The sequence below is a fragment of the Microchirus variegatus genome, assembly GCF_963457635.1.
Source record: "Microchirus variegatus genome assembly, chromosome: 9".
NCBI lineage: Eukaryota > Metazoa > Chordata > Actinopteri > Pleuronectiformes > Soleidae > Microchirus > Microchirus variegatus.
This window is the reverse complement of record NC_139810.1, coordinates 26,085,722-26,110,137: the sequence shown is the minus strand read 5'-3', so window position 1 is coordinate 26,110,137 and position 24,416 is coordinate 26,085,722. Positions and strand designations below refer to the sequence as shown.

General features: G+C 42.3%; 1 protein-coding gene across 5 annotated transcripts in view; it reads right to left on the bottom strand.

Annotated features, from left to right (window-relative positions):
- The window catches only part of hspg2 (heparan sulfate proteoglycan 2), a 123,107-nt gene that overhangs the window by 20,435 nt on the left and 78,256 nt on the right, over positions 1–24,416 (bottom strand). For 3 of the 5 annotated variants that reach the window (XM_083894777.1, XM_083894780.1, XM_083894779.1), the window contains exons 35-56: positions 23,772–24,065; positions 23,581–23,637; positions 21,999–22,082; positions 20,323–20,415; positions 20,139–20,231; positions 19,781–20,011; positions 18,459–18,572; positions 18,217–18,344; positions 17,483–17,569; positions 17,326–17,384; positions 16,010–16,174; positions 15,791–15,901; positions 15,461–15,561; positions 13,983–14,163; positions 7,079–7,201; positions 6,819–6,971; positions 5,182–5,342; positions 4,816–4,893; positions 2,033–2,168; positions 1,592–1,743; positions 1,045–1,189; positions 377–520 (exon numbers count right to left, since the gene is read on the bottom strand). In XM_083894777.1, coding sequence (XP_083750903.1) covers positions 377–520; positions 1,045–1,189; positions 1,592–1,743; positions 2,033–2,168; positions 4,816–4,893; positions 5,182–5,342; positions 6,819–6,971; positions 7,079–7,201; positions 13,983–14,163; positions 15,461–15,561; positions 15,791–15,901; positions 16,010–16,174; positions 17,326–17,384; positions 17,483–17,569; positions 18,217–18,344; positions 18,459–18,572; positions 19,781–20,011; positions 20,139–20,231; positions 20,323–20,415; positions 21,999–22,082; positions 23,581–23,637; positions 23,772–24,065 — 2,890 coding nt within the window. The remainder of the gene's footprint in view (positions 1–376; positions 521–1,044; positions 1,190–1,591; positions 1,744–2,032; positions 2,169–4,815; positions 4,894–5,181; positions 5,343–6,818; positions 6,972–7,078; positions 7,202–13,982; positions 14,164–15,460; positions 15,562–15,790; positions 15,902–16,009; positions 16,175–17,325; positions 17,385–17,482; positions 17,570–18,216; positions 18,345–18,458; positions 18,573–19,780; positions 20,012–20,138; positions 20,232–20,322; positions 20,416–21,998; positions 22,083–23,580; positions 23,638–23,771; positions 24,066–24,416) is intronic. The other 2 variants (XM_083894778.1, XM_083894781.1) reach the window with 2 other exon arrangements.

The following is a 24,416-nucleotide window of genomic DNA, read 5'->3' as shown; positions in this document are numbered from 1 at the left end:
TGTTCAATCACTTATTTCTCGCCTTGATCTCTGAATAAGACCTTGAAAGAGAAATATTTTAAATGAATTTTTTTCTTTTTTTTCTTTTGAGGCCACATGCGGCCCCTCGAGACCCCTGGCCACGACGGTTATGTTTTTTGGCCAAGTCTGTGTGTCTGTCTGTGAGCGGCAAAACTATAAAAAAAAAAAAAAGTAGAGGACTGATTTGGATGACATATTCTGGGGATGGAAGATATGATTTATGGATATGGAACCAGATTTAATACGATTGCTAACCCTTCAAGATTTAATGTACTGACACATGGGGAAGTGAGCAGCCTTGACATCAGCCAGTTTGTGTCCTCTGAGTATGTATGTGTGTGTTTGTGATGATTACCTGGCAGTGGCTGATTGTTGGCCAGCTTCCACTCCAGTCTGACGGGCTGCGTGCCGCTGTACACCCTGCACCTGAAGCTGGCCGTCTCCCCCACACGCACCGCGGCGCTGTGTGGCTCAATGGCGATGATTGGACTCTGAGGACCTGCAGCAGAAATCAGCAGTTTGGCCTCGGGACATGATCCTTTTCAGAACATTACTGTCCACAATCTCTCTTCATTAATCTGATTTACTATTCACAGACACACACAGAGTAACAAATGACTATTCAATGTGGCCATGGATTATTGCGTTGGCGGTTAGTTTTTTCTCGAAGTTCGGCAGTCCAGGAGGGAGTGAACGAGGATGAGATCATGGGACAGTAATAGCAAGGAAAATCTTTGAATCTGAGGTCACACTGTGCTACACTGGAAAAGCTGAAATGGAAAGTTAATCTGTGAAGTGAGACAGTGTTTGGTCTGAGAACAACACTCTGCTATGTACGGCCCTGCCCTTAATGTGTTTATCCCACCATTAAGGGCTGCCATCAATGTGGGCTGGCAGCTGCCATCAAGTATAATTTCCTAAGTGAGAAAGAAATCAGTTAAGTAACTGCTCGTCCTCTGACACAGCAGCGTACAGCGAGATCAAACGTGTATAAATGTGTATAAATGTAGACATTTGACCTACGTGAAGAAGATGAAGTGACGGACACGGAGACCGAGGACTGATGGACGCGAGATCCCGGGTCTGCAGGGTTCTTCTGCACCCGGCAGATATATTCTCCTGAGTCTTCAGGGGAGGCCGACAGGATACGCAGCTGATTGCCCAGAACCTGACGGAAGGAGACGCTTCAGTTCTGCTCATAATACTCAGAAAATATCATTGAATTTAATTATTTCAACAACAACAACAGCTACTAATGCTGCCAAATAACACTTTAATAATATGGCCCAACAGAAAAAAAAATGTACGCACAGTTCTCTACAAATGTTGCTTTAAAAGTGCTTTAAAAGTAGTAGTTGCACATTAAAATGTGACTTTTCCTTTAAAGTATGAGAGGTAAAACTGACAATACCCGTATATCACAATATCATTATTTGGTTAAGGTTTTACACTCTAAGAGAAGAGCCGTGTTGTTATTTTACACCACATTAAAAGTGGGAAATTGTACAATGACAATGACACATAGTCGTTCATACGCAGCTTATATTCTGTTGTACATTTGTGAAACTACCTGGTGGTTGGAGGAGAGGTGTCCACTGGCTCTCGTCCATGTGACCTGTGGAGGAGGATTTCCAGGAGCAAAGCAGTTGAGCTCCAGACTCTGGCCCTCCTGGACGTCAGCTATGGAAGGCTGGATGCTGACCACGGAGGAGCTGTGGTCCGCTGTTGGAAAACAAACAAACACATCGCATTCCGTTCTTACTTACTTTAACGGATTCACTCCGCTGTATCCGTCAAAAAGCAGAACGTTGCAAAAAAAACAAACTGTCCATCAGCGTTTCCCAAAGCTTTAAAATGTGTTATTTTGTGCACAAACCCCAAGATTTATAGTGTCCCTAAACTCAAACTTTTACATTTTATGAGACACATTCTCAGCCCCAGTCAGTAAAAACATGATATAATATCGCAACCAGGACTATTTCAATCAGGTGCGCCGTCTCCGCCATCTCACCTTTGAGCACCACGACTTTAATCGGAGCGCTGTTGGAGCCAATGTTGTTGCTGCCAACGCACATGTAAGTGCCAGCATCGGACATCTTGATGTTGGGGATGAGCAGAGTGCCAATGTCCGTGCGGTCCATGCGAGCCTACAGAGGGACAGATCAATAAGAGTGCTTATTAAACACCGGACTTCATTGCAAAGTTGCCTATTCACTGCCATTAAAGCTGTAGTGTGTAACTTTGAATTTAAAAAAAATGTCCATTACATTCAAACCAGTGCTACATGAGTTCACACAATGCTTGGTTTAGCCTGTCAATCCTGTGTTTTTTTATGTCTGTGGTGACAGGTGACAAGTTTGAGCAGCGAAATGGCTACAAACTTCAGGTATCTCTGGTGCTATACAGTTCTAGCACAACTCTGTATGGCACGGCTCGACTCTACCCGGTTTCCGTTACTATAGTAGATCCTCAACGCGAGCGTGGTCGTCATGTCACGGCTACACGAAACGGCCGACTTGTCGTTTTTACGCGACGCAAACACACAAACTAGTGTTCTTGCTAAATGTTGGAGATTAACGCAAGTTTTTTTTAGGAGTTTTGAGTATTTTAAACTGATATACAGTTCGGTTTTGTTCCATTTGATTCCCGTGTCGGACGTCGCGCTCATGACTCTTTCAGTGACGACACTCTCTGACCAATCAGTGGCCGCCAGTCTGTCCACGTCACGTTTTAGTATCGGCTCAGCTCGCTTGGAACCTCATCAGAGCAGGTACTAAAAAAAAAGCACCAGGTACTATCGGTAATGGAAAAGCAAAAAAAACAAAAAAAAACAGAGTGGAGTCAAGCTGTGCTAGAACTGTATCATGGAAAAGCGCTAAACACTGAGGTGAAATCAATGTCGAAAGCAGTGCTGGGCGCATTGACGGCGTCAACGCTAACGCACGACGCGTTTCTACGACGACTGACCGGAAAAAGACGCGCGCGGCGTCGTGTTTACGTGACTCCGGATTGTTAAAACGAGTCTCTAAAGTAACGCGAAACTTTAAAAACAGAGGCGAACATACGCAGCACACAGGTACGCTGGTTATTTGTAGCGCTGCTCTTTAGGCGCTAAACGAGCTAATGTAGCTAACAGCGCTAACTGGTAAACGGTGCCCGGGCTCCGGTGTCGCGGCGGGTAAACATGACATTTTCAGGTCAGTCGTCACGGAAACGCGGCGTGTGCGTTAACCTCGTGCCCAGGCAGCACTAGTTGAACGACAACTTTAAGTTAAGGAATTAACTTCGGGTTCTCTGAAACACGAGTGAAGTAGTGAGATACCAAAGCAAAATGTTGAAAGAGAACATTATCTGCGGCGGCAGTGACGGCAGTTTGTGTTTTTGGTGGCGGGAGTTGCACACTGGAGCTTTAAATACACAAGCAATCACATCTCAAAGATATATCACTTACCTGCCTCGCGTTCCCTTGAAACGACATATGACATATTACTGACATTTGTGACATTACTAGCTAACAGCAACACAAAAGCGCTACGGTGAAGAGACAGAAGCTGTTATTGCTACAGTTCAGTTTTTCTATACATGGATTTTTTTGCGTGGGTAAGGGTTTAGAATTTCTACGGCACAGTACTTCATAAGTACCACAGTGCCACATTACTATGATCGACAGGGTGATTTTTGTGTTAATTATAGCATGATTGGTGGTAGTTACATTTACTAACACTACTATTTAGTGATTGGACAAAATTATGGGAAAAATTAGACAGTTTGTGACATTGATTTGAGCATTGCAAAGCGAGTAGAAAGTGCAAATCCTTCCCAAATCTGAGAGTTATCACTGTAGTCGAAAATATTCACCTTTGAAGTACCTTGAAGGAAACTGGCAGTAAAAACAAACCACTCTGTAACGACTTCACCACTCTCACAACTTTATATCTCATGAGTCAACAATTTGACTTATTTACTCTGAATAAGCTGAAAATGAACTTTAATAATGTTTTGAAACACTGCAGAGGGAGGGTGGAGAGGGTCCAGGGATGGATTACTGTATCCGGGGAATGGGGAGGGGGGGGGGTGGTTGTTGGGGCATCCATGGACAAAGCCGCTTAGCTCCGGCCTGCTCAACCATGAGCGAGGCAAAAACCAAGCAGCGGCTGAGGGCGGGGGCCCTTTGCTCAATGTGGTGTCTGAACCCACTGGCGAGTCTTTCAAAGCAAAACCATTTTTGCCAAAGCATACAGAATTTCTGCGTGATCGCACGGGCAAAGCTCGGCGGCCCCTGGGAAAGGCTGACACAAGGCACTGGCTCTAAGGCAGAATTAAACTAGGTCTCTGGAGCTTTAGCCGAAATCAGGAGGACAGTGGAGAAAACCAGACTCGCACAACAACCCCCCCCCCCCCCCACCCCCGGGGGCAGATGTGTCTGGCCAAAAAAAGAAAAATGTGTCTGAAATACCTGCAGTGGCTGCTGTACACTAGTCCCCTATCAACACACGTGCTACACTGATGAAGCTCAAACATGTGAGGGATGATATGATGTGGACAGAAACATGGACGAAACGAAGGACTGTGGGACACCAGGCAAAAGTACACCAGGAAGTGTATTTGGCACCAGGTCGACATGGACTTAGTGAGCATAGCGCTATTGTAAATGGTTTTTAAGGCGTGAATCAAAGACATGGTTGGTCATGCACTTAGTGGACAAAATAATGTGAGGACAAGTGGTCAGTAGTGGACAACGGACGTGAACTACGAGACAGGACAGACAGACAGACATCAGACAGATGGACAGACCTGCAGCTCCTCAATACGTCTGTGTAACACATCGAGACTGTTGCTTTTAAACTGATGGAAACCGTGAGAGGGAATGGCCTGAGCGAAACGTCAGAACGGGGTGGGAGGAGACAAACAGAAGGGGAGGAAAAAAAAAATAAAGGTAAATAAATGGTCACAAATGCGAGAATAGTTATGAAAAAAAAAAAAAAAAAAAAAAACTGGCACAGAATGATGAAATACCAGCGGCACCGTACGCACCTTGAGGTGCGAGATAAGACACACAGCAACATGTTTTTAATCAAACCACGTTATTAAAGTTGCCGTTGAGGTACTGCGACGGCGGGGGGGGGGGGGGGGGGGGGCGGTCGGGGGGCGGAGTCTCACCTGTGCAGGGATTACTCCTCCATTTTTCAACCAGGTGAGCATGGGGGTGGGCGATCCTGATGCACGGCAGTACAACCTCAACGTGTCGCCCTCGTGGACTTCGATGTTTTGGGGACTGACCTGGACTTGGGGCTGAGTGCCCGAGCCGCTCGGGTTGGATTCTGACCGAAAAGATGCAACGTCGTCATCATCATTCAAAGACAAAGCGTGGACAGTGAAATCTCTACAACGTATATATGATATAACTGTGTTCGAGCATCACAAGCAGAGAAGACTTTACGTTTGGTTTTTGTTTCGCCATCCAAAGCTACTGTCACTCGATGAATTTGACTTTTCGTTTTGTGACAGTGGGACAGTCCAGATTAAAGCACGATTTGGTAAGAAGAGTGTTTGTATAATGTTTGATTCCTTTAAACCATTGGTTATCAAAGTGCGGCCCGGGGGCCAATGGCGGCCCGCGTAAACATTTCTGGCGGCCCGCGGTGAATTACAGTTGATAGTTTTTATCCAGGAGCTACTAAGCTTGTTAAATGTTTATTGGACATTACTGGATACAGACCAATAAGTGTAAACAAAAATACTGGGTATTTACCTGGTTTCTATATGGTGAATATTAGTGTATTATTGTGTTATAAGCAGGTAATAAGCAGGTAGCTACAGCCACCGATCACTAGCTATTTACCCAGTAAATATATGGTAACAGAAATGTGTTACTTGGAACAATGGCCAAAATACTGGGTAATTACCCAGTAAATTATAAAGCCTTATTATATTAATGCTTATATTACTTAACGCTAAACTGTAGAACTGCAATCTGCTCATTAAAATGATTACAAATGGGATTTCTTTCTGTTTTTTTTTCCTTTGGCGGCCCTCAGTCCAATGTTGGGTTCCTAAATTGGCCCTCAGGTATCAAAACTTTGAGAACCCCTGCTTTAAAGGGTTCAAAAACACTGATTTAATAATAGTTGTGTTTCAAAAAAGTCTTGTTTTTAGAAAGAGTAGCACAAAATGGCACTGTATTGACTTGTTTTCATAAAAACTACTTAACTTTTAGGCTGTTGAGCGCTCTCTGTGTTTCTAAGTAAAGAGGTTCTGAAGAAAGGTTTATTATGCTGCGCTAACAATTAAATAAATGAAATAAACTTTTAAAGAAAATGTTAACTTTTAAAGGTGCATTATGTAATACATCTAAAGCAACTGGTCATAAAATCCTCCTAATATGTCACAGAGACTCAGGAATAATGTTCATATAACAAACTGAACTCACCAACAACAACAGTATAGACAAAATATTTACATTAAAAAAAAATATTTTGCAGACTGCAAATCATGTTTATGTTTATGTTTAGAGTCTCAGCTGCCGAGCAACCACGGGTTGCCAGTTACGTCAGAAATCAAACCTAAAAGACCTCTGTATTTTGAATTTGAATGTAGTAACCGTTTTTGGCCACATTTTTACATATGGCACCTTTAAATAGTACCTCAGATGGGCTACCTAATTTGCGTACCAGTGCTTTAACCTTGCCTGATCAAAAACTGTATGCTAATTTAAGCCAAATCCTAAAATTAAATGAAGTCTTAACCCTCAAACTTAATGATATACATTGTAGGGACTTAATAAAAATGCAGCATACTTTGGACAAAGAGGGAAACCCGTGCCGCGTGCTCGCCGTGAGTGTTCAGGGCCTTGCAGGTGTACTCTCCCTCGTCGGCTGGATCCACGGCTGAAAAGATTAGCGCGCCACCTCGAACCACTGCTCTGGGACTCATTCTCTTTCCATGAACTCCTGGAACACATCACACAGTCACACCTGATCACCTGTTCAACACTGGTGAGTATTAAAATAAACCCAACAAGGACTGCGGGGCGAAGGAGTTCTAAACGTGGTCGTACCGATCCATTCGACTGCAGTGGATGGATTTCCTGTCACGGCGCAGCGGAACTCTGCCCGCTGGCCTTGCTGGACGTTCAGCACCGAGGGAGCAGCAGTGGCCACGGGCTGGGCCCCGTCTCCGGCTGCGGAAGCATAGACAGAGCGGTCAAAACCCGGGGCTCAAAACAGAGACTTATCAGAGGGTGAAAAACGTGTGACGATACAGACTCGTCTACTGATGCAGAGATAGAGAGGAATGAATGTAGGGAGACGATAATCAATGCTTTATAGTACATCAGCTACGTGCTATGGATTGACTGGACTGTGATGGCCTCTGCCTGCACTAACCCCACCCCCCCCCCACCCCCCTCACTGTCAACCTTGGCAGTCGACATCTGCAGAGCAGACAAAACAGATGAGATGTGGCAGGGCAGACCTTGGCATGGCCTCTGGGCATACGCCGTCTGCGCCAGTTTGACTTCATTCTCAGTCCTGTATGATCCCAGTGTGACAGAGCAAAAGAAAGGCCTCTTTCATAAGGCGGGGAGAAGCGCGGGGGCTATCTAAGCAGACTGGAAAACGTCTGGGACAGGTTTAAAGCCGGCCCGAGTCGTGACTCTTTGACCTTAGTGGCCGACAATGCTACAGAGGCCAGAGAGCTTTCATGGACAGCTGCTTCATTTTCCCATTATAATTTGAAACAGACCGTGATAGAATTTATGTCTAATCTTAGGAGGAGATTGACTACATATATATATAACCAAGCTGATATTTTGGTTCTTTTGTATTTGTACTTGCTGAAAACAAACAATAATAAGTCTGACAAATAAAAATAACTAACTTCCGTACAAAAGAACTCAAATCCAAAGATTCGGCATCAATTCTATCATAGTTTCAAATTATATGGGAAACCTTTTTTTTTTTTCCTGAGCCAAAAATGCACTAAAAAATGCTACAGTGCAGATGATAACAGGAATGTTTCCATTTTTTTACTATCTTACTTATAAGTTTGAAGATAATATTAAACGCTAAACTCAAACTACAGCTAAAATGAACATTTGGACTGATGTTTGGTGATGAATGAAAAGAAAATGACGAATTTATAGCAATTCATTTAAAAAAAAAGACACAAAAAGTCATGGTTATCCATGAAGAAGTTGAACAGAGGTCGATCCGTTTCATAAAGTCAGTGCTGTTGTTAATCTCTCTCTGTGGCAGGGATATTATGGTTAACAAAAAATAAGACTAAAAGTAAAACTAGCAGTGAAAGAATGATTTGGTTAACTGAAATAAAAAATAAAAATGACCATTAAAACTATTAAAACTAAACTAAATTGCAGATACGTTCAGCTTTGTCTTCGTTTCTCGATAAACTTAAAGGATTTGATAATCCCTATTTGGTGTCATTTGGTATCATCCTTTCTCTAAATACCTGAAAAACTAAGACTAAAATTAAATAATTCAATTCCTAAAAATAAAAACTAATCTAACACTACTAGATCATTTATCTAAATGTGTTATCTAAAACTAAACGGAAAACCAAAATAAAAAATAAAAACCAATGAACCTTTCAAAACTATAATAACCTTATACTCTGTGGTCTATAAAAGTCTGTGCAATAAATAAAAAAAAAAAAAGAAGTTGTTGTGATATTTTAGTCTCATGGTCTGGACGGTGTCATTGTTGCTCTGGATAACACGCGAGTCGTGCTGTCAACAGTTTTATTGGGACAAACTATTTAGTAGAAAATAGCTTCAGGCACCTGTCACATGTCAGCGTGGCAGCATTTATCCCCAGCGCATAGATACTGCCGCAGAGGTTTGCTCGTATATTAAACCTATAAGATTTTAATTACATATGAAGAGCGACGTCTATTTATATCACGTTTGAAAAAAAAAACACAAAAAAAAAAAAAAACGCCCATCTGCATGTGAAATCTGCCCGTCACACTGGACACCACACGGCTAACCCACATATAGCTATGATGTAACGAGGGTGTGTGATGGGATGTATTAAGCACAGTATGATGTTTGAAGCCCAGATGACTATAGCTATATTTCCCCCAGTACATCATGTTTCCTGGGGGGGGAAAAAGAAGGGAGGAAAAAGAGCAAAAGGGTGGAGAGAATGAAAAAAAAAAAAGGAGGGGCATCTTTTGTTTGTGAATGTGGAAACAAATAAAGAATTTGGCAAAATTGAACCAAAATATCAACATTTCTGTATGATTTAATAATATATAGCATTGGTTCTCAAAGTGCGGCCCGGGGGCAAATGGCGGCCCGCAGAAACATTTCTGGCGGCCCTCAATGAATTACAGTTGATAGTTTTAATCCAGGAGCTACTAAGCTTGTTAAATGTTTATTGGACATTACTGGATACAGACCAATAAGTGTAAACAAAAATACTGGGTATTTACCTGGTTTCTATATGGTGAATTTTAGTGTATTATTAGGTAATAAGCTGGTAATAAGCAGGTAGCTACATCCCCCAATTACTAGCTATTTACCCAGTAAATATATGGTAACAGAAATGTGTTACTTGGTATTAACCTGTAATTAGAAGGTAAGAACAATGGCCAAAATACTGGGTAATTACCCAGTAAATTATAAAGCGTTATTACTTAAAGCTAAATTGTAGAACTGCAATCTGGTCAATTAAATTATTACAAATGGGATATTTCTTTGTGTTTTTTTCTTTTGTTTCCTTTGGCGGCCCTCAGTCCAATGTTGGGTTCCTAAATTGGCCCTGAGGTATCAAAACTTTGAGAACCCCTGATATATATGCTTTAAAAAAAATGTTTTTTATTAATTCTCGAGCACTTGTATAGGGCTGAGCCATTTTTACTGACTTATCCTGATAGAATGAAGCCTCAACATTCATGAGAAGTTGCCCCACAAGAAGAATCATGCACTTTTTCCTGCAGTGATGGACCCCAATGAACCCAAAGAGCCAGATAAGAGCCGGCAATGCTCATGTACAATCTTATAAGCTGTGACTCGCAGGAAAAAAAACGAAAAAAACTACTTTATAATATCGTAAAATTGCGCCGTAAACGAATATGCTGGAAAACACGGCTGAGTTTCCGTGTGTCTCGGTAATGCTTGGCTGATTGTACATGGGCGCTACCGGGATACCAGTGTATCCATGCTTCCACGGAAGATGAGCGCATGCATGACACGAGAGAGGGAGAGGCCGGTCCTCCCCATCGGGAGGGAGCCCCGGCAGAGAGGGAAACTGTGCCCAATGTGGACTTACGCTTTCTGTGTCCTTCAAACATTTCATAGGCTGTGTAAAACATCTGAGTCTGTGACGCCTCTGAGGATGTGGGAGGAAGGGGAGGAAGGAAGGAAGGGAGGGAACAGGTAAACTAACAGGTCAGTTCTCCAGGTCAGAACAGCAGCAGCATCACCCTCCATCTCCACAAGAGACACTTAATTCATCTGCAAAAACGGGAGCCGCCGCGGCAGCTTTTGTCCAATCGAGTCCGCAAAAGCGTCAACATTGGACAAAACAAGTACGGCACCAACTTAAAATCATCCGTCCAACATCATCCTAGCTCTTTTTTAGTCATTATTGTTGGTGCCGTTTTATTTCTACTCACAGGAATCACATAATTGTTAACACTTACCTGATACATTATGAGAGCCCGTGCATCGAGGTGTGTTGATAATGGATGTGAGACACTCGCCATTAAAACAAAAACAGTACACACACATTCTTGTACTTGCTGCATATTGAGGACCGGGTACAAGTGCTGACAAAGTGAGGACCAGCATTTCCACTTTGTAAATAAACACAACTACAAATAGCTCATTCATGAATGACATCTATAAAGAACTACTGGGTGCAATACAATAAAATGTCTGCAGGTGGAGCCCCAGAGCAAAAAAGTGTGCAAAACACCAGGGCTGGAAAACAGGTTTTTGTACCAATTTGAGGAGCCGTTTACAACCTAAGGAAGTGATTTCTTGATCGATGAAGACAAAGTGAGAACCGGCCAAAATGTCCTCACTTTGTAAAAACGACCTCACTTTGTTGGTTAAAAACCCTCACTGGTCCTCAGTATGCTGCAAGTACAAGAACACACACACACACACATGAACAAAATGAACTGTACAGCAGCCAAAAGGGGAGATGAGAATATGCAGAGTAGCCACACATGAGACATGCAGGTTAGTAGCAAGAAGCAGTTTTTAAACATTGAAACACTGGTTTTATTTCAGCTGTTAAAACACTAACATACAGCTTGTGGTTGTTGTTTTTTTTTGTTGTTTCTTCCCCCAAACTCATGATGATGAGACCCGTCCATAAATCAGTTTGAGCTATAGCGGTTTCTTTAATCAGTTTTCTTTTTTTTTTTTTTATCATCTTTTCACAGTTAAGATAAATACATTAAAGGTGACATGTGTACATTACATCAGTTACGTTGTCCTTTATAAATCTTTGGGTATAATATTTGCAGTACGTGTTTTTTTGCTTTTGCGTGAACAGAAATGAAGCAATAAAAAACAAAATGCGAGTAAAAAAAAAAAACAAACAAAACAGGTTTAACGTGTGACCTGTGATCGTTGAGGTGATAAAAAAAAACAAAAAAAAAAAACATTTGAAATGGTCTAAATGTAAACACACATTGACATGGCAAATCCCTTTTAAAAAAAACAACGACAAATGACCAAAAAACATGTCTGATATATCTGATTTCATGGAAACAATTCAGAGTAACATAATTTCAGTCAATCACAAAAAAAAAAAGAAAGAAAATGTGCCAACAACAGTGACAGAATGTAAATAAAAATAACGACATATTAAACAATTTTTTGATTACTGACATCGATTAAGATAAAATAAACTCCTTAAAGGGTCAGTTCTTGAAATACTAACTGACGAGTAACAATCAGTACACACGGACTAAAGGAACAAAGGAGATACAGTCATCGTACAAAAGCACTTTTTTCGAAAAACAAAGGTCGAACCAAGTGAATGGTTTATAGCACCGATTTTGTAAAACAGCAGGAGGGAACACTGTATCGAGAGGCACCAAACACACACACACACACACACACACGGAGACAAACGTCCATAAAAACAAAAGAAACAACATCGTCCTCTTTGAAGGTCAGTCCGCAGAATTCACTACCACACACCCGTCCTGGCGTCTCATCCTGCTCCTCATCATTTACACAGAACAGCTCAGACAGCGAGGTGGTGGTGATGGGGGGGGGGGGGATAGTCACCGGGAGTTAAAGACAGACACCAGAACCCCAGCACCCTGCTGGTAAAAGCTCTAACACAGCAGCGGCAATAATCAGCGACTCTGCCGATCATCGAGAAGCAACCGAACCACCACCGATTAATTCAACCAACATACAGGGAAAAAAAACAACAACAACAACAACAAAACCAAAGGAAAGGAAATTCAGTAGAGAGATGATGACCGAAAAGCTTTTTCCCCACAAATCGCTGAACCCGAAAAGTGTGCGTGTCTACGAGTGTGTGCGTTTTTGACTTTGAGAGCCCCGTTATCCACAGTTTTATTCAAACGCTGAGACCCACAAGCTGTATTTTCTTCATACAAAGCACAGAAAAGTCCACTGACCAGAGACAGACAACAAGACGGCAAGTTAAAAAAAAAAAAAATAATAATAAAAAGGCAGTGAGAAGAGCAGCAGGATTAGACAAGCGGAGGGGGGGGGGGGATTAAACCTGAGGATTGGGTGCATCACGTGTCCTTATCTGCGTGTTATGTGTGCAGATAATTATCTTCTTCAGAGCAAAGTGATCAGTAAAAATGTTGTTAATGAGTAATGGGCACTTACGTAAGTGATAATAATTCGACTGGCAGGAAGTAGTGACGGAGGAAAATAAGTGACGTCGGTGGTCGCGCAGGTTATGGCGTCATTTAAAGTCACAATGTATGATTTGCTTATCGTTTTTAATGCAATATTGTTTCATAATTGCAGAAAAAAGATACACCTGTGGGCTGGTTTTAAGTTTTAAGTTTCAAGAGTTCATTCCAAAAAAAAAAAAAAAAATCATAGTTCAGAGTGTGGACTTAAAGGTGCCATATGTAAGAATGTGGCCAAAAACGGTTACTACAGTCAGATTCAAAATGCCGAGGTCTTTTAGGTTTCGTTTTCTGACGTAACTGGCAACCCGCGGTTGCTCGGCAGCTGAGACTCTACTGACTGCAATGATTGGTAGACGGCGGTAGGTGGCGCCACGTGCCAAAACATGATTTCAAACATAAACATGATTTGCAGAATACTGCAAAATATTTTTTTTAACGCAAATATTTTGTCTGTACTGTTGTTGTTGGTGAGTTCAGTTTGCTATATGAATATAATTCCTGAGTCTCTGTGACATATTAGGAGGATTTTACGGCCAGTTGCTTTAGATTTATCACATAATGCACCTTTAACTCGGTGCCAACATATATAAGTCGCATACTAGCCCTTTATTAGTAATCATTAAGCACGTATTATTCTACATAACCTTATTCTACCTCTACCACAACATGTATTAAGATTTTCCAACATAAAGCGTTAATACGTGCTTAATATTTACTAATAAAGGGCTAGTATGCGACTTAGTAAGCACCTAGTTACTGGTGATGGGGGGGGGGGGGGGGGTGATACAGTGATAAGACACGGCTTCTATGTTGTTATCTGAGAGCAAAGGGCAAAAGCATTAGGAGTTAGAACTGCAAGCTTATTATGCTGTCACCCAGAGCCCAAGTGTTTACAGTGCACACTGATGATGAACAGCAGTCAAACAGAAAAAGCATGCACCATTCCAAGCATGGGAGGGGGGGGGGGGGGGGTGTGGGGTGTGGGGTGTGGGTGTGTGTGTGGCTGGAGTCGGAGCTGGTGGGGTGGGCAGGGGAGTGATGGGTAATGGAATTACAGCGCCCCAAGGATCACGAACCTGGCACGTAGAGGATCGCATTGCCCTCGTCCATGGCAAACATGTTGGAGCCCGTGCAGACGTAGACGCCGGCGTCCTCGGGCTGGACGTTCTGAATTGTCAGAATGCCGTTGAAGTCCATGGCCCGGTTGGGAAGCTTCCCGTTACCAATCCGGGTCCACACCAGCGTGTAGGCTGGCGACTATGAAGGGGCGAGCACACACACACACACACACACACACACACAGATTAAGAGATGCTAGCATTAGCATTGATGGGACATAGGAAAAAAATCTCTTATTGTTGAATTATTTACTCTTATGTATTTGCTGATTTTGAATGGACTCTTTATCAACAATTAAAGGAATACTATCCTCATTCTTTTTTTGTTATTTACTATTTTTTTCTTATGTATATTATACTTTTTAAAACATTTCTTTCTACTTTATGCTGGTATTTTTGAGTGGACAGCAAAGTAAGAATTTCATTGTACAGGGAAACGTGTTTCTTTACTGTGCATATGACAATAAACACTTTGAATCTTGAATCTTGAATCTTATGTGCCCACCAGTGACACTTGATCCTGTTAGCGTAACTGTTAGCAAAGAAAAGACTGTTTTAATTCTGGGTATGAGGTCCCGTCCCCCTACAGGTGGGTCTAAAAAGTGTGGAAATATGCCGCGTTCCATAAGCCCATCCGAACAAATGGGATGTGGGACTTCTCCTACCTGAATTGTACTAGCTCCTTCTTCAGCAATTGAAGTCGAATGTTAGAAAACATGTTTGAAGAGGCATTTTGACGGTCAGCAATTCAGTCTACTTACATACACAAGCGAGCCGTATATGTAAAAGCGATACATATCGATGTGTAACGTCACGAGTGTACTTTTACCGTAGCCCTACATATCTTCATGATCACAGATAACGACGACGACATAATTTCACGCCATAACATGATCAATAAAATTGCTGTGTCTTAAACAACTCTACACGCAGAAAGGTAAACTTTATAGCCTATTCATGTGACTCCATGGGCGCCGGCATTATTCTCCCACTTAGTTTTGGTGAAGTGGGGGTAGGTCAATCAGCCCCGACTTAGCCCACCGCGAGTAGGAGGTCCCATGCATCCAGGCATCAGGATAAGTCGGTTTCCAGCACTCGTGAATTATGGACAAAGCGAAGGACGTCCCAATTTAACGCATTGTGACGTCCCAATGAGTGCGTAACGCAAAAATAGCGCGTTTTTATCTCCCGTACTTAGACTGAGGAGGACCACAAAAACATGTGAGTCACACTTTGGTGACTGATAGGGCCTCCGGAGTCCCAAATCGAAGGATTCAAATTGATTTTGCATAATATGTCCCCTTTAAATAGTGCAAACAACAAAAGCAAATATGTGCATTTTGTGAGAAAATGAAGAAGGGAAAGAAGAACTAGAGAAAAATGGAGAAAAATGAACAAATGAAATAATGCCTGGTCATATGATTGACCCATGCTACCTTGCTCTTTGCAGTACAGATGAAGTTGACAGTAGATCCCACTCTGACAGTCTGAGCTTGAGGCTCCTCGACTGTCACCTCAATGGCTTTGGATGGGGCACCTGGTGAAATATAGAGACATTTATTTGATATTAATTGTTTATATAGTATATTGCAATGCACTTTGTGAATGCAAAACCTTATTTGAACCTCAAAATTAAAATAATTATAACCAAAACAATTCAGGAACCAGGATGAACGCAACACCGCAGGCAACACAAGTCTTAAGCAAACGTTTTTGCAGCTTGAGGGGAAAAAATCTAAGTGGAAAAAAAAGAGAACCGCACATACTCGTGACAACGATTTCAGCGTGGCTCCTGTTGGTGCTGCGCTGGTCTCTGCAGGTGCAGACGTAGACGCCGGCATCACCTGGCTTGACACTGTGGAAGTAGAGCTCTGCTCCTGCACACACACACACACACACACACACACAAATGAGAAATTCTAACACATACGTTCAATCCGAAGGAAATTACATGCGTCAAGACTAGTTTTTTTTAGTGTCCCTGCCTTGTCTGCGTCTCTCAGCATTGCTGGATATGGAGCGCCCGTCCTCTCTGGACCAGAAGAAATAGTGCGGAGGAGAGCCAGACACCTGACAGCGCAGAGTGACGGGGCCACCGGGCGACGCCAAGACCCTCGCTGGATAGACTTTAACCACCAGCGACGCTGCAGCTGCAGGAAAAAAGGCAAAAACAAACTCAGCAGGGAGAAGTTTTTTCTCAATAGAGCTTTGTTTGGTGTCATATTTGATTCATTACCATCACTTGTGAGATGCAGATAAACGTGATGAGTGATAGTGTTGTGGCGTGTTTGTGCACGGCTTCTCAAGTACGGAGTTTGCTTCGATTAGATAAATAATTAAGTAGTATATCACAGAGAGAGCGATTAGCACAGCTTATAGTAAAATACACTGGATGTGTTTTGCTTGAAAGTAGCTTGATAAATAAGTCAAAATTACAGGCAAAAGGGAAATAAGAGCAAATTTGTTTGCTTCTTTTACTCTGTCTTTTCTACAGTGACTCTTTTATTGTCTCCTTGGAACATGACGACACATTTAAGTCCAATTTTGAACATCATTCCTAGTCATTCCTTCGTTCATTGTCAACCAGAACTCAGAACTCCCTGGAATTCTCCCTAGAATGCATTGCAGCGCAAAGGAAAAAGTTTGGACCGTAACTCCTCCGTCAGTTTTGAGAAAACACCCGCACATCCAATATCCAAAATGTGCGGTTTTGATCGGAAATCGTGTGCTATGACTTTTCTAAGTGTTTCTAAGTGAGTAACTATGGCAACAAAAAAAACTGTGAACAATTTCCACATACGCAATCAATGCGAAGCGGTCGAAAACATGATCACGATGAAGACCCCAGCCCAATTTGGAGCCTCACAGTGTCGTCATACTTTAACGTAGAGATGTGGTTGGAACTTTAAACGGATCACAAGATGTTTATCATCTAAGTCAAGTTTTAAAATCCATGTTTTCAGATTAAATAGTTCAAGTTTTAAAGGTTCAATCCACGTTTTATAATGCAGGTGTTAGAAACATATGTTTGAAAGGGGGAGGGCCTTATGAGTCAGTCTCTTTCAAAGGTTGATAAAATCCACAAAAATAGCACTTTTTGCCCGAATAATCAGCAGCAAGAAGCAGGCACGATCGAAATTTGGCCGTGGAAGTTTACCTCTGCAACCAAAGAACCTGGAGAAAACTCCCCCCCACACACACACACGGGGAGAACATGCAAACTGGGATGTAAACTGGCAACTCTCTTGCTGTGAGGCAACATCATTTTCGATTAGAACGATTAAAAATGTTTTAGCCTTACCATCATATGGACGACACTTCACTCTCTCTTGTGGGTTGCCCACATATCCAGGAGCACAGCTGATGACACAAACGTGGAAAGAAGTTGACCAATTGCTGCACTTCACATCAAAAATGAACCATCATTTCAGTCGGGGGATGTGTTGGGGATTTCTTACCGTTCACAGTATTGGCCGGTGTAGCCAGGCTGACAGGCAGTGCACTGGTAACCACCATTGCCAAGGCTCTCACACGTAGGGGAGAACCTGTCGCATGAGTGAAAAACACAAATTATACAGAGCAGAGCTGAAAGAATTAATCAGTTAATCGATTTGAAGCCGTTTTCATTATTAAAACAAGATTTCTGATTGTTTTGGCTTCTTAAATGTGAAGATTTTTTTTTGCTCCATATAACAAAGAAATCATTAAAAACTGAATCATTTTGGTTTGTGGACAAAAAAAGACAGTCAAGAACATTGTCATTTCCAGTTTTGACAAATACTGATCAGCATATTTTAAAATTTTCTGACATTTTATGGACCAAACGATTAATCGAGACTGATGAATTGATTATGAAAATAATCGTTCGTTTCAGCTCTAATGCAGAGACAACAAAGAAGGTTCCATATCAAGTGATGTCTAATAATGTTAAAATTAAATAAATAAACTTTTTACTTGGTTAAATTTTAACAGGTTAACAAAATCCCTGTCGTGTTAAAATGTGAGGAAACACGAGACGACGTCTGCAGGAAACTGAATTTGCAGCGTTTGGTTAATAATGGAACTTCAGAATTCACAAGACAGTGACATTTCGCTGTGAACAAGAGCGAGAGTGAGTCAGACGCGGACTCGTCTTGAGCTATTAATGCGGCGGCGGCGGTGGCGGAATCTCGTTATCTGTGCCAGTACTCACTGGTTGTCGGGGTCAGTGTGAGGGCAGGCGCAGGGCTGGCAGTCCTCCGGAGTGCCAACAGTGGGGTCACCGAAGAAGCCGGAGGCGCACTGTTCACACAGCTCGCCCTGTGTGTTGTGCATGCAGCCCTGGAGGGAGAAACATTTTTATTTATTTATTTATATATATTTTTTTTTTTTGCGAGATGCATCCATCTCACCAGTGTTGCATAATTATTTGCACAGTAATCTCGTGTCTCATACCCCGCAGACGCCGGTCTCTGGGTGACAAGCGTCAGAGTGGCCGTTACATTCACAGAGCTCACAGTGACCCAGGTATAAACCTCCACCGGTGCGAGTATATCCAGGCGCACAGTCCTAAATCGAACAGATAGGAGAATCAATTAAAGGTCCAGTGTGCAACATTTAGAAGGGGAGAAGCTAAATATACAAGCTGTAAATGGGGTCCTTATCAGATAAAAATATATATTAAAAAATAGGAGACGGGCAGACAATACCGCATGATTAATTAAATACAGTTCACACACAGGCTATTATTGACAGTGCTTTTGGTAACACTTTAGATTAGTGAACACATATTCACCATTTACTCTGTGCTTACTAACATATAAGTAGCATACTAGCCCTTTATTAGTAATCATTAAGCACGTATTAACACCTTATTCTACATAACCGTATTCTACCTCATGAATTAAGTGTTTTCCTACATAAGGTGTTAATAAGTACTTAATATTTACGAATAAAGGGCTAGTATGCAACTTATATGCATGTTAGTAAGCACCGAGTTAATGGTGAATATGTGTTCCCTAATCTGAAGTGTTACCGTAATTAAAACATCTCTTCCTCGGGATGGTTAAAGGCTTGATGAAGCTGTTTTTTTCCAACTCCCGATTGAATCGCGATTGTTAAAATGAGTCTCTAAAGTAACGATAAACTTAAAAAAACAGAGGCACACATATGTAGTACACAGGTACGCTGGTTATTTGTAGCACTGCTTTTTTCGCTTAAGAAACAGACTGCTCCAGTTCGACTGTAGGCGCGCTAACGTCGCTAAATGACCTAATGCAGCTAACGAAGCTAACTGGTAAACGGTGCACAGACTCCGGTGTCATGGCAGATAAACATGATGTCGCGCGCATCTTTTTTCACTTAATGACTTTCGACTGTAGGCGAGCTAAAAACGCTAAAGTAAGTAAGTAAGTAAGTATTTATAGAGCACATGTAAACACAGCATATACTAACCAAAGTGCTGTACAATGTCAACAAAGGCGCTAACGCAGCTAACGGAGCTAGCACCAGCTGGACTCTGGTGCTGCGGCACGTAAACATGACGTCATGCACGTCTTTTTCCAGTCAGTCGCCATGGAAATGTGGCATGAATTAATGTGCGTTAACAATGACGCCGTTAACATGCCCAGCACTACTTTTTCTACATACTTTGGACGATAGCCTTGCTTTACGAAGGCTGCTATGAGGACAAATTAGCCAAGGCGTGTGTGTGTTAAGCATTTTAAGGCTACCAAATGTTTCTTACACACAAGACTGTTCATTTAAAAAGAAAGTACCTCGCAAGAGAGACCCTTGTATGCAGGCGGGCATCGACACTGCTCTACCTCGAGGGCCTGTGCCAAACCGCTGTAGTTGGGCACAGCTACTTCCATGTTGACGTCCGAGATGCTGGAGGATCGCATCTCAGAAGAGTACGACGCTCGGATGAGGATGTCGTCCAGATCGGCCAGCACCATCAACAGGTGCTCGCGGGTTGCAGGCATGCCGTCGGGACGTTGCCAGTGTTCCTATAAAACAAGAACACGGCACACATTTCACTTCTTGATAAGTGGCGGCCCCGGCAATTCACAGGTCAACCTCAGCAAATTCAACACGTTGTATACTGTGTGTGTATACTCTCGCAGGGCTTCTCACCTCTCTGAAGACAATCACAAACTGGTTCGTCTCCCTGCTGCCGTGCTGCCTTCTCTTCCAGGGCTGATGAGCTACCAGAGTGATGTCGTTACCCTGCACAAAACAGCACGCACACGCAGGTTAGACGAATTCACGTAAACTTCAGAGAGAAGAGCGAGTCAAGAAAATGAGAGCATATACTCACAATAATCTGGACGTCGGCATCGTCGAGTAGTGTTCCCCTGGGACCGGCCACGTAGGAGATGGTATATTTCAGTTTGCCACCGTAAGAACCCACCTACAGGAGGGTTTGGAAAAGAGAGGCATTAGATCTGCCGCATGAAGAAACATGAAGAAACAAAAACGTGTTATGCAGGAAGTTAACATTTGAACGGTTGTATGTTGTAAGTAACGCTAAACTTTAAAAACAGAGGCACACATACGCAGTACACAGGTACGCTGGTTATTTGTAGCGCCGCTCTATTCACTTAATAAACAAACCGCTCCAGTTCGACTGTGGGCAAGCTAACGGCGCTAAAGGAGCTAACGCAGCTAAAGGAGCTAACGGCGCTAACGCAGCTAACGGAGATAATAATAATGGTAAACGGTGCCTGGACTCAGTGCCGCGGCCAGGTCAAACATGAAGAAATGAAAACGTGTTATGCAGGAAGTTAACATTTGAACGGTTGTATGTTGTAAGTAACGCTAAACTTTAAAAGCAGAGGCACACATACGCAGTACACAGGTACGCTGGTTATTTGTAGCGCTGCTCTTTTCACTTAATAGACTGCTCCAGTTTGACTGTAGGCAAGCTAACAGCGCTAAAGGAGCTAACGCAGCTAACGGAGATAATAATAATGGTAAACGGTGCCTGGACTCTGGTGCCGCGGCCAGGTCAAACATGAAGAAACAGAAACGTGTTATGCAGGAAGTTAACATTTGAACGGTTGTTTGTTGTAAGTAACGCTAAACTTTAAAAACAGAGGCACACATACGCAGTACACAGGTACGCTGTTTATTTGTAGCGCTGCTCTTTTCACTTAATAAACAGACTGCGCTAGTTCGACTGTAGGCAAGCTAACGCCGCTAAAGGAGCCAACGCAGCTACCGGAGCTAACAGAGATAAGAATGGTAAACGGTGCCTGGTCAAACATAAAGAAACAAAAAACGTATTATGCAGGTTAACATTTGAACAGTTGTTGTATATTGTGAGTAACGCTAAACTTTCAAAAAAAAGTTAACAGTTAAGTCGACTTAAATATATATTAAATATTTGAACGTATATTCTATACCCTGCTGATTTGTAAAAGTTGCAGTACCATGAATGTTTCTAGCAGTTTTCAAACGTAAAGAAATCTACAATATACTTATAATATATAATTTGAATCAAGCTATCCTCTTTACTCATGCGTCAGTGTTTTATTAAGTTTTACATTTCAATTTACATTAAAAACATTTATATATTTAAAAATAAATAAATAAATAATAATATAAAAATACACTCCGGTTCTGGTCTTGATATTTTTAACTACATATTTTAAATAGATTAATTTATCTTTTTGTTTTCTTGGAAACATGTATCCGAGCAAACCCCAACCCCAAAACCAATTAAAAACCGAAAACAATAAACTGAATAAAAACTGTATTAAATTACAGACAGCCAAATAAAAAGAAACCCAAAATGTATTCAGGGATAGTTCAACGTTTAGAAGATATGAATTAACAACAACTTTCTGTGACGTATTCGAGTACATAAAGTGGGAAAAAAACTGTGGCAACTGGACTGTTGTGGAAAGGGCTGGGAGATTTCCAGACGTGCAGTGTTTCTCTGACATAGGAGGGTCAGTGGGGGACATCATCACCACACGTGTTCAGAGTTACCTTATCCCCTGTGAACTGATCTGGGAGCTGCCAGAAGAGCAGATCGTCCTGGTGCAAGCTGAAACCTTTGTAGACCAGAGCGTACTGAGAGAGAGAGGGAGGGAGGGAGGGAGGGAGGGAGGGAGGGAGAGAGAGAGCGGCAAAGGAGGAAGGAGAGGCACGAGAGAATAAGCCACAGCGGGAAACGAGAGTTGCAGCGCGATGCGGAAAAGCATGACGGAGAGGAGACGACGCGATGAGACCGCGAGGACGAAATGCGAGGCGAACGGCTGAAGTCTCGAAAGCAACGGGAGTGCGATTAAAGACTCTGACGACAGTTTGATAGCAGGCTGGAAGAGGCACCGTGCTTTCATCTAGCAAATAAAAACAAGAGACTCCCACTGTCAATAGAGTGAAAATGACAGTTTTAAGGCAGATAATTGCATAATGACAGTCCCGCTGTAAACCGATGTTTCTCTCAAGTGGTCCATTACAGTGACGGCACAGTGGGAAAGGGAGTTTGCTTGTGAGATACCACCCAGTCCATCAATGGCAATATGTGAACATATCCGCCAACATGCATGTGCTGCGATTGAAGTTTCTAAATAAAACATTGACAATATGAAGTTAATTAACTTGTAGAGTTTGTTCTATCACTGTGTTGTGTGAGTATGAGCCAAGGCTAAGTCGGTGTCAGATTATTAATCGACTACTAAATTAATCGCCAACTATTTTGGTAACCGATTAATCTGTTTGAAGCTTTTTTCATTATTAAAACAAGATTTCTGATTGTTTTAGCTTCTTAAATGTGAATATTTTCCCCCGTTTCTTTGCTCCACATCATCATCATTTTCATTTTAGTTTGTGGACAAAACAAGACATTGGAGAACATTGTAATTTCCAGGTTTATTTTTTAAAGGAGACATATTATACCCTATTTCTCCACTTTAACCTAGTTCCCTGGTGTCCTAATGAACATGTCTGTGAGTTGCTTTGGTCAAAAAACCATAAGGATGAAGCACCATAGCAGTTTATAGTATCTCTTTAGGTCCACCTTAAAAAAAAAGTAAAACGAAACTTAAGGGGCAGGAAATTACATCAGCCACAGAGGCTACTGGGAGCTAACAGCAGTTAGCATTTGGAAAAGTGATCATTTTCAGGCTCTAGCAGGCACATTATTGCCGTCATATATAACATGAATCCACTGGGCAGATAAATCCTCTGAGGCCGGAAGTTTGTGTAGAACTCTGTGCTGCACTGTGGAGCCAAAAATAGAACTTTTCGCAGATTTCCGGTTTTTGGATACCGTTGCCCTCACCAGCACTCTCGCGTGTTTTCCGGACAAAGCGGAGCTCCATGAGACAACAATTCCAGGAATTTAACGCATTGTGACGTCCCAGTGAGCACGGAAGTCAACATGTTTTATCTCCTGTACTTAGTGGCGGACCACAAAAAAACGAGTATGTCATCTTAAATGATTAAAACGTTGATTTTGCATAATATGTCCCCTTTAACATTTTATGACATTTTATGGACCAAACGATTAATCGAGAAATTAATCGTTAGTTGCAGCTCTAATGCCAATGTCACGGTCACTGTCTACCTTGCTGTTGTCTGTAGAAGCGCTAGGAGAAATCTTGTTCACTTTGTTCTTGCTCTGCTGATCCGCAGCAAAGCCGGAGCCCAAACAGAAACAGGACAAGTCACCAAAATGAGCCAGAAATCACAACAACAACAACAACAACAATCCACATATCCTTCTCTCAAAAAATCAAAATCTCTGACACGGTGTACCTGAGGAGGGGAACGCCCCGGAGAGTAGGGTTGAGGTCTGGTTGGCCTAACTGAAGAGAGGACACCAGAGGGAGGAGAAGGGGGGCTCAGGTTACGCAAAGACCATCGAGGGAATGAGGAGGAGGAAGAGGAGGAAGAGGAAGAAGTCGGGATCCGGGAGGAGGAAGAAGACGAGGAGGAAGAGACAGAGGTTTTAGAATAGGAAGAGGGAAAGAATGGAGGGGGACCCGCTTGTCCATTGGAGAAGTTAGAGAGGATGGCCCAGACCTCATCATCCAGCTGTCTGACAGGACCCTGAGGGAGGCGGAGAGTGCAGGTACCGGATATACAATAACCATGGGAGGAGTCACAACGACAGAAAAATTTGTTGTTTTTTTTGTTCTCTGTGATTTACATAAATGAAAGAACGTGAACATGCGGGGGGGGTCTCATGCTTTTAACGCCACTATTCCTGAATGAGTAGCACAGAAATCTACATGTCTGACAGCACTGATGTAACCAGGTTAGTCAAAGAATCCGGGTCACACAGGTCAACTGGAAATATGTTTGCATGCAATTAAGTGACTAAATCATTGTAAGAATACACTACTGTTCAAAAGTTTGGGGTCACTTAGAAATGTGCCTATTTTTGAAGGAAAAACACTT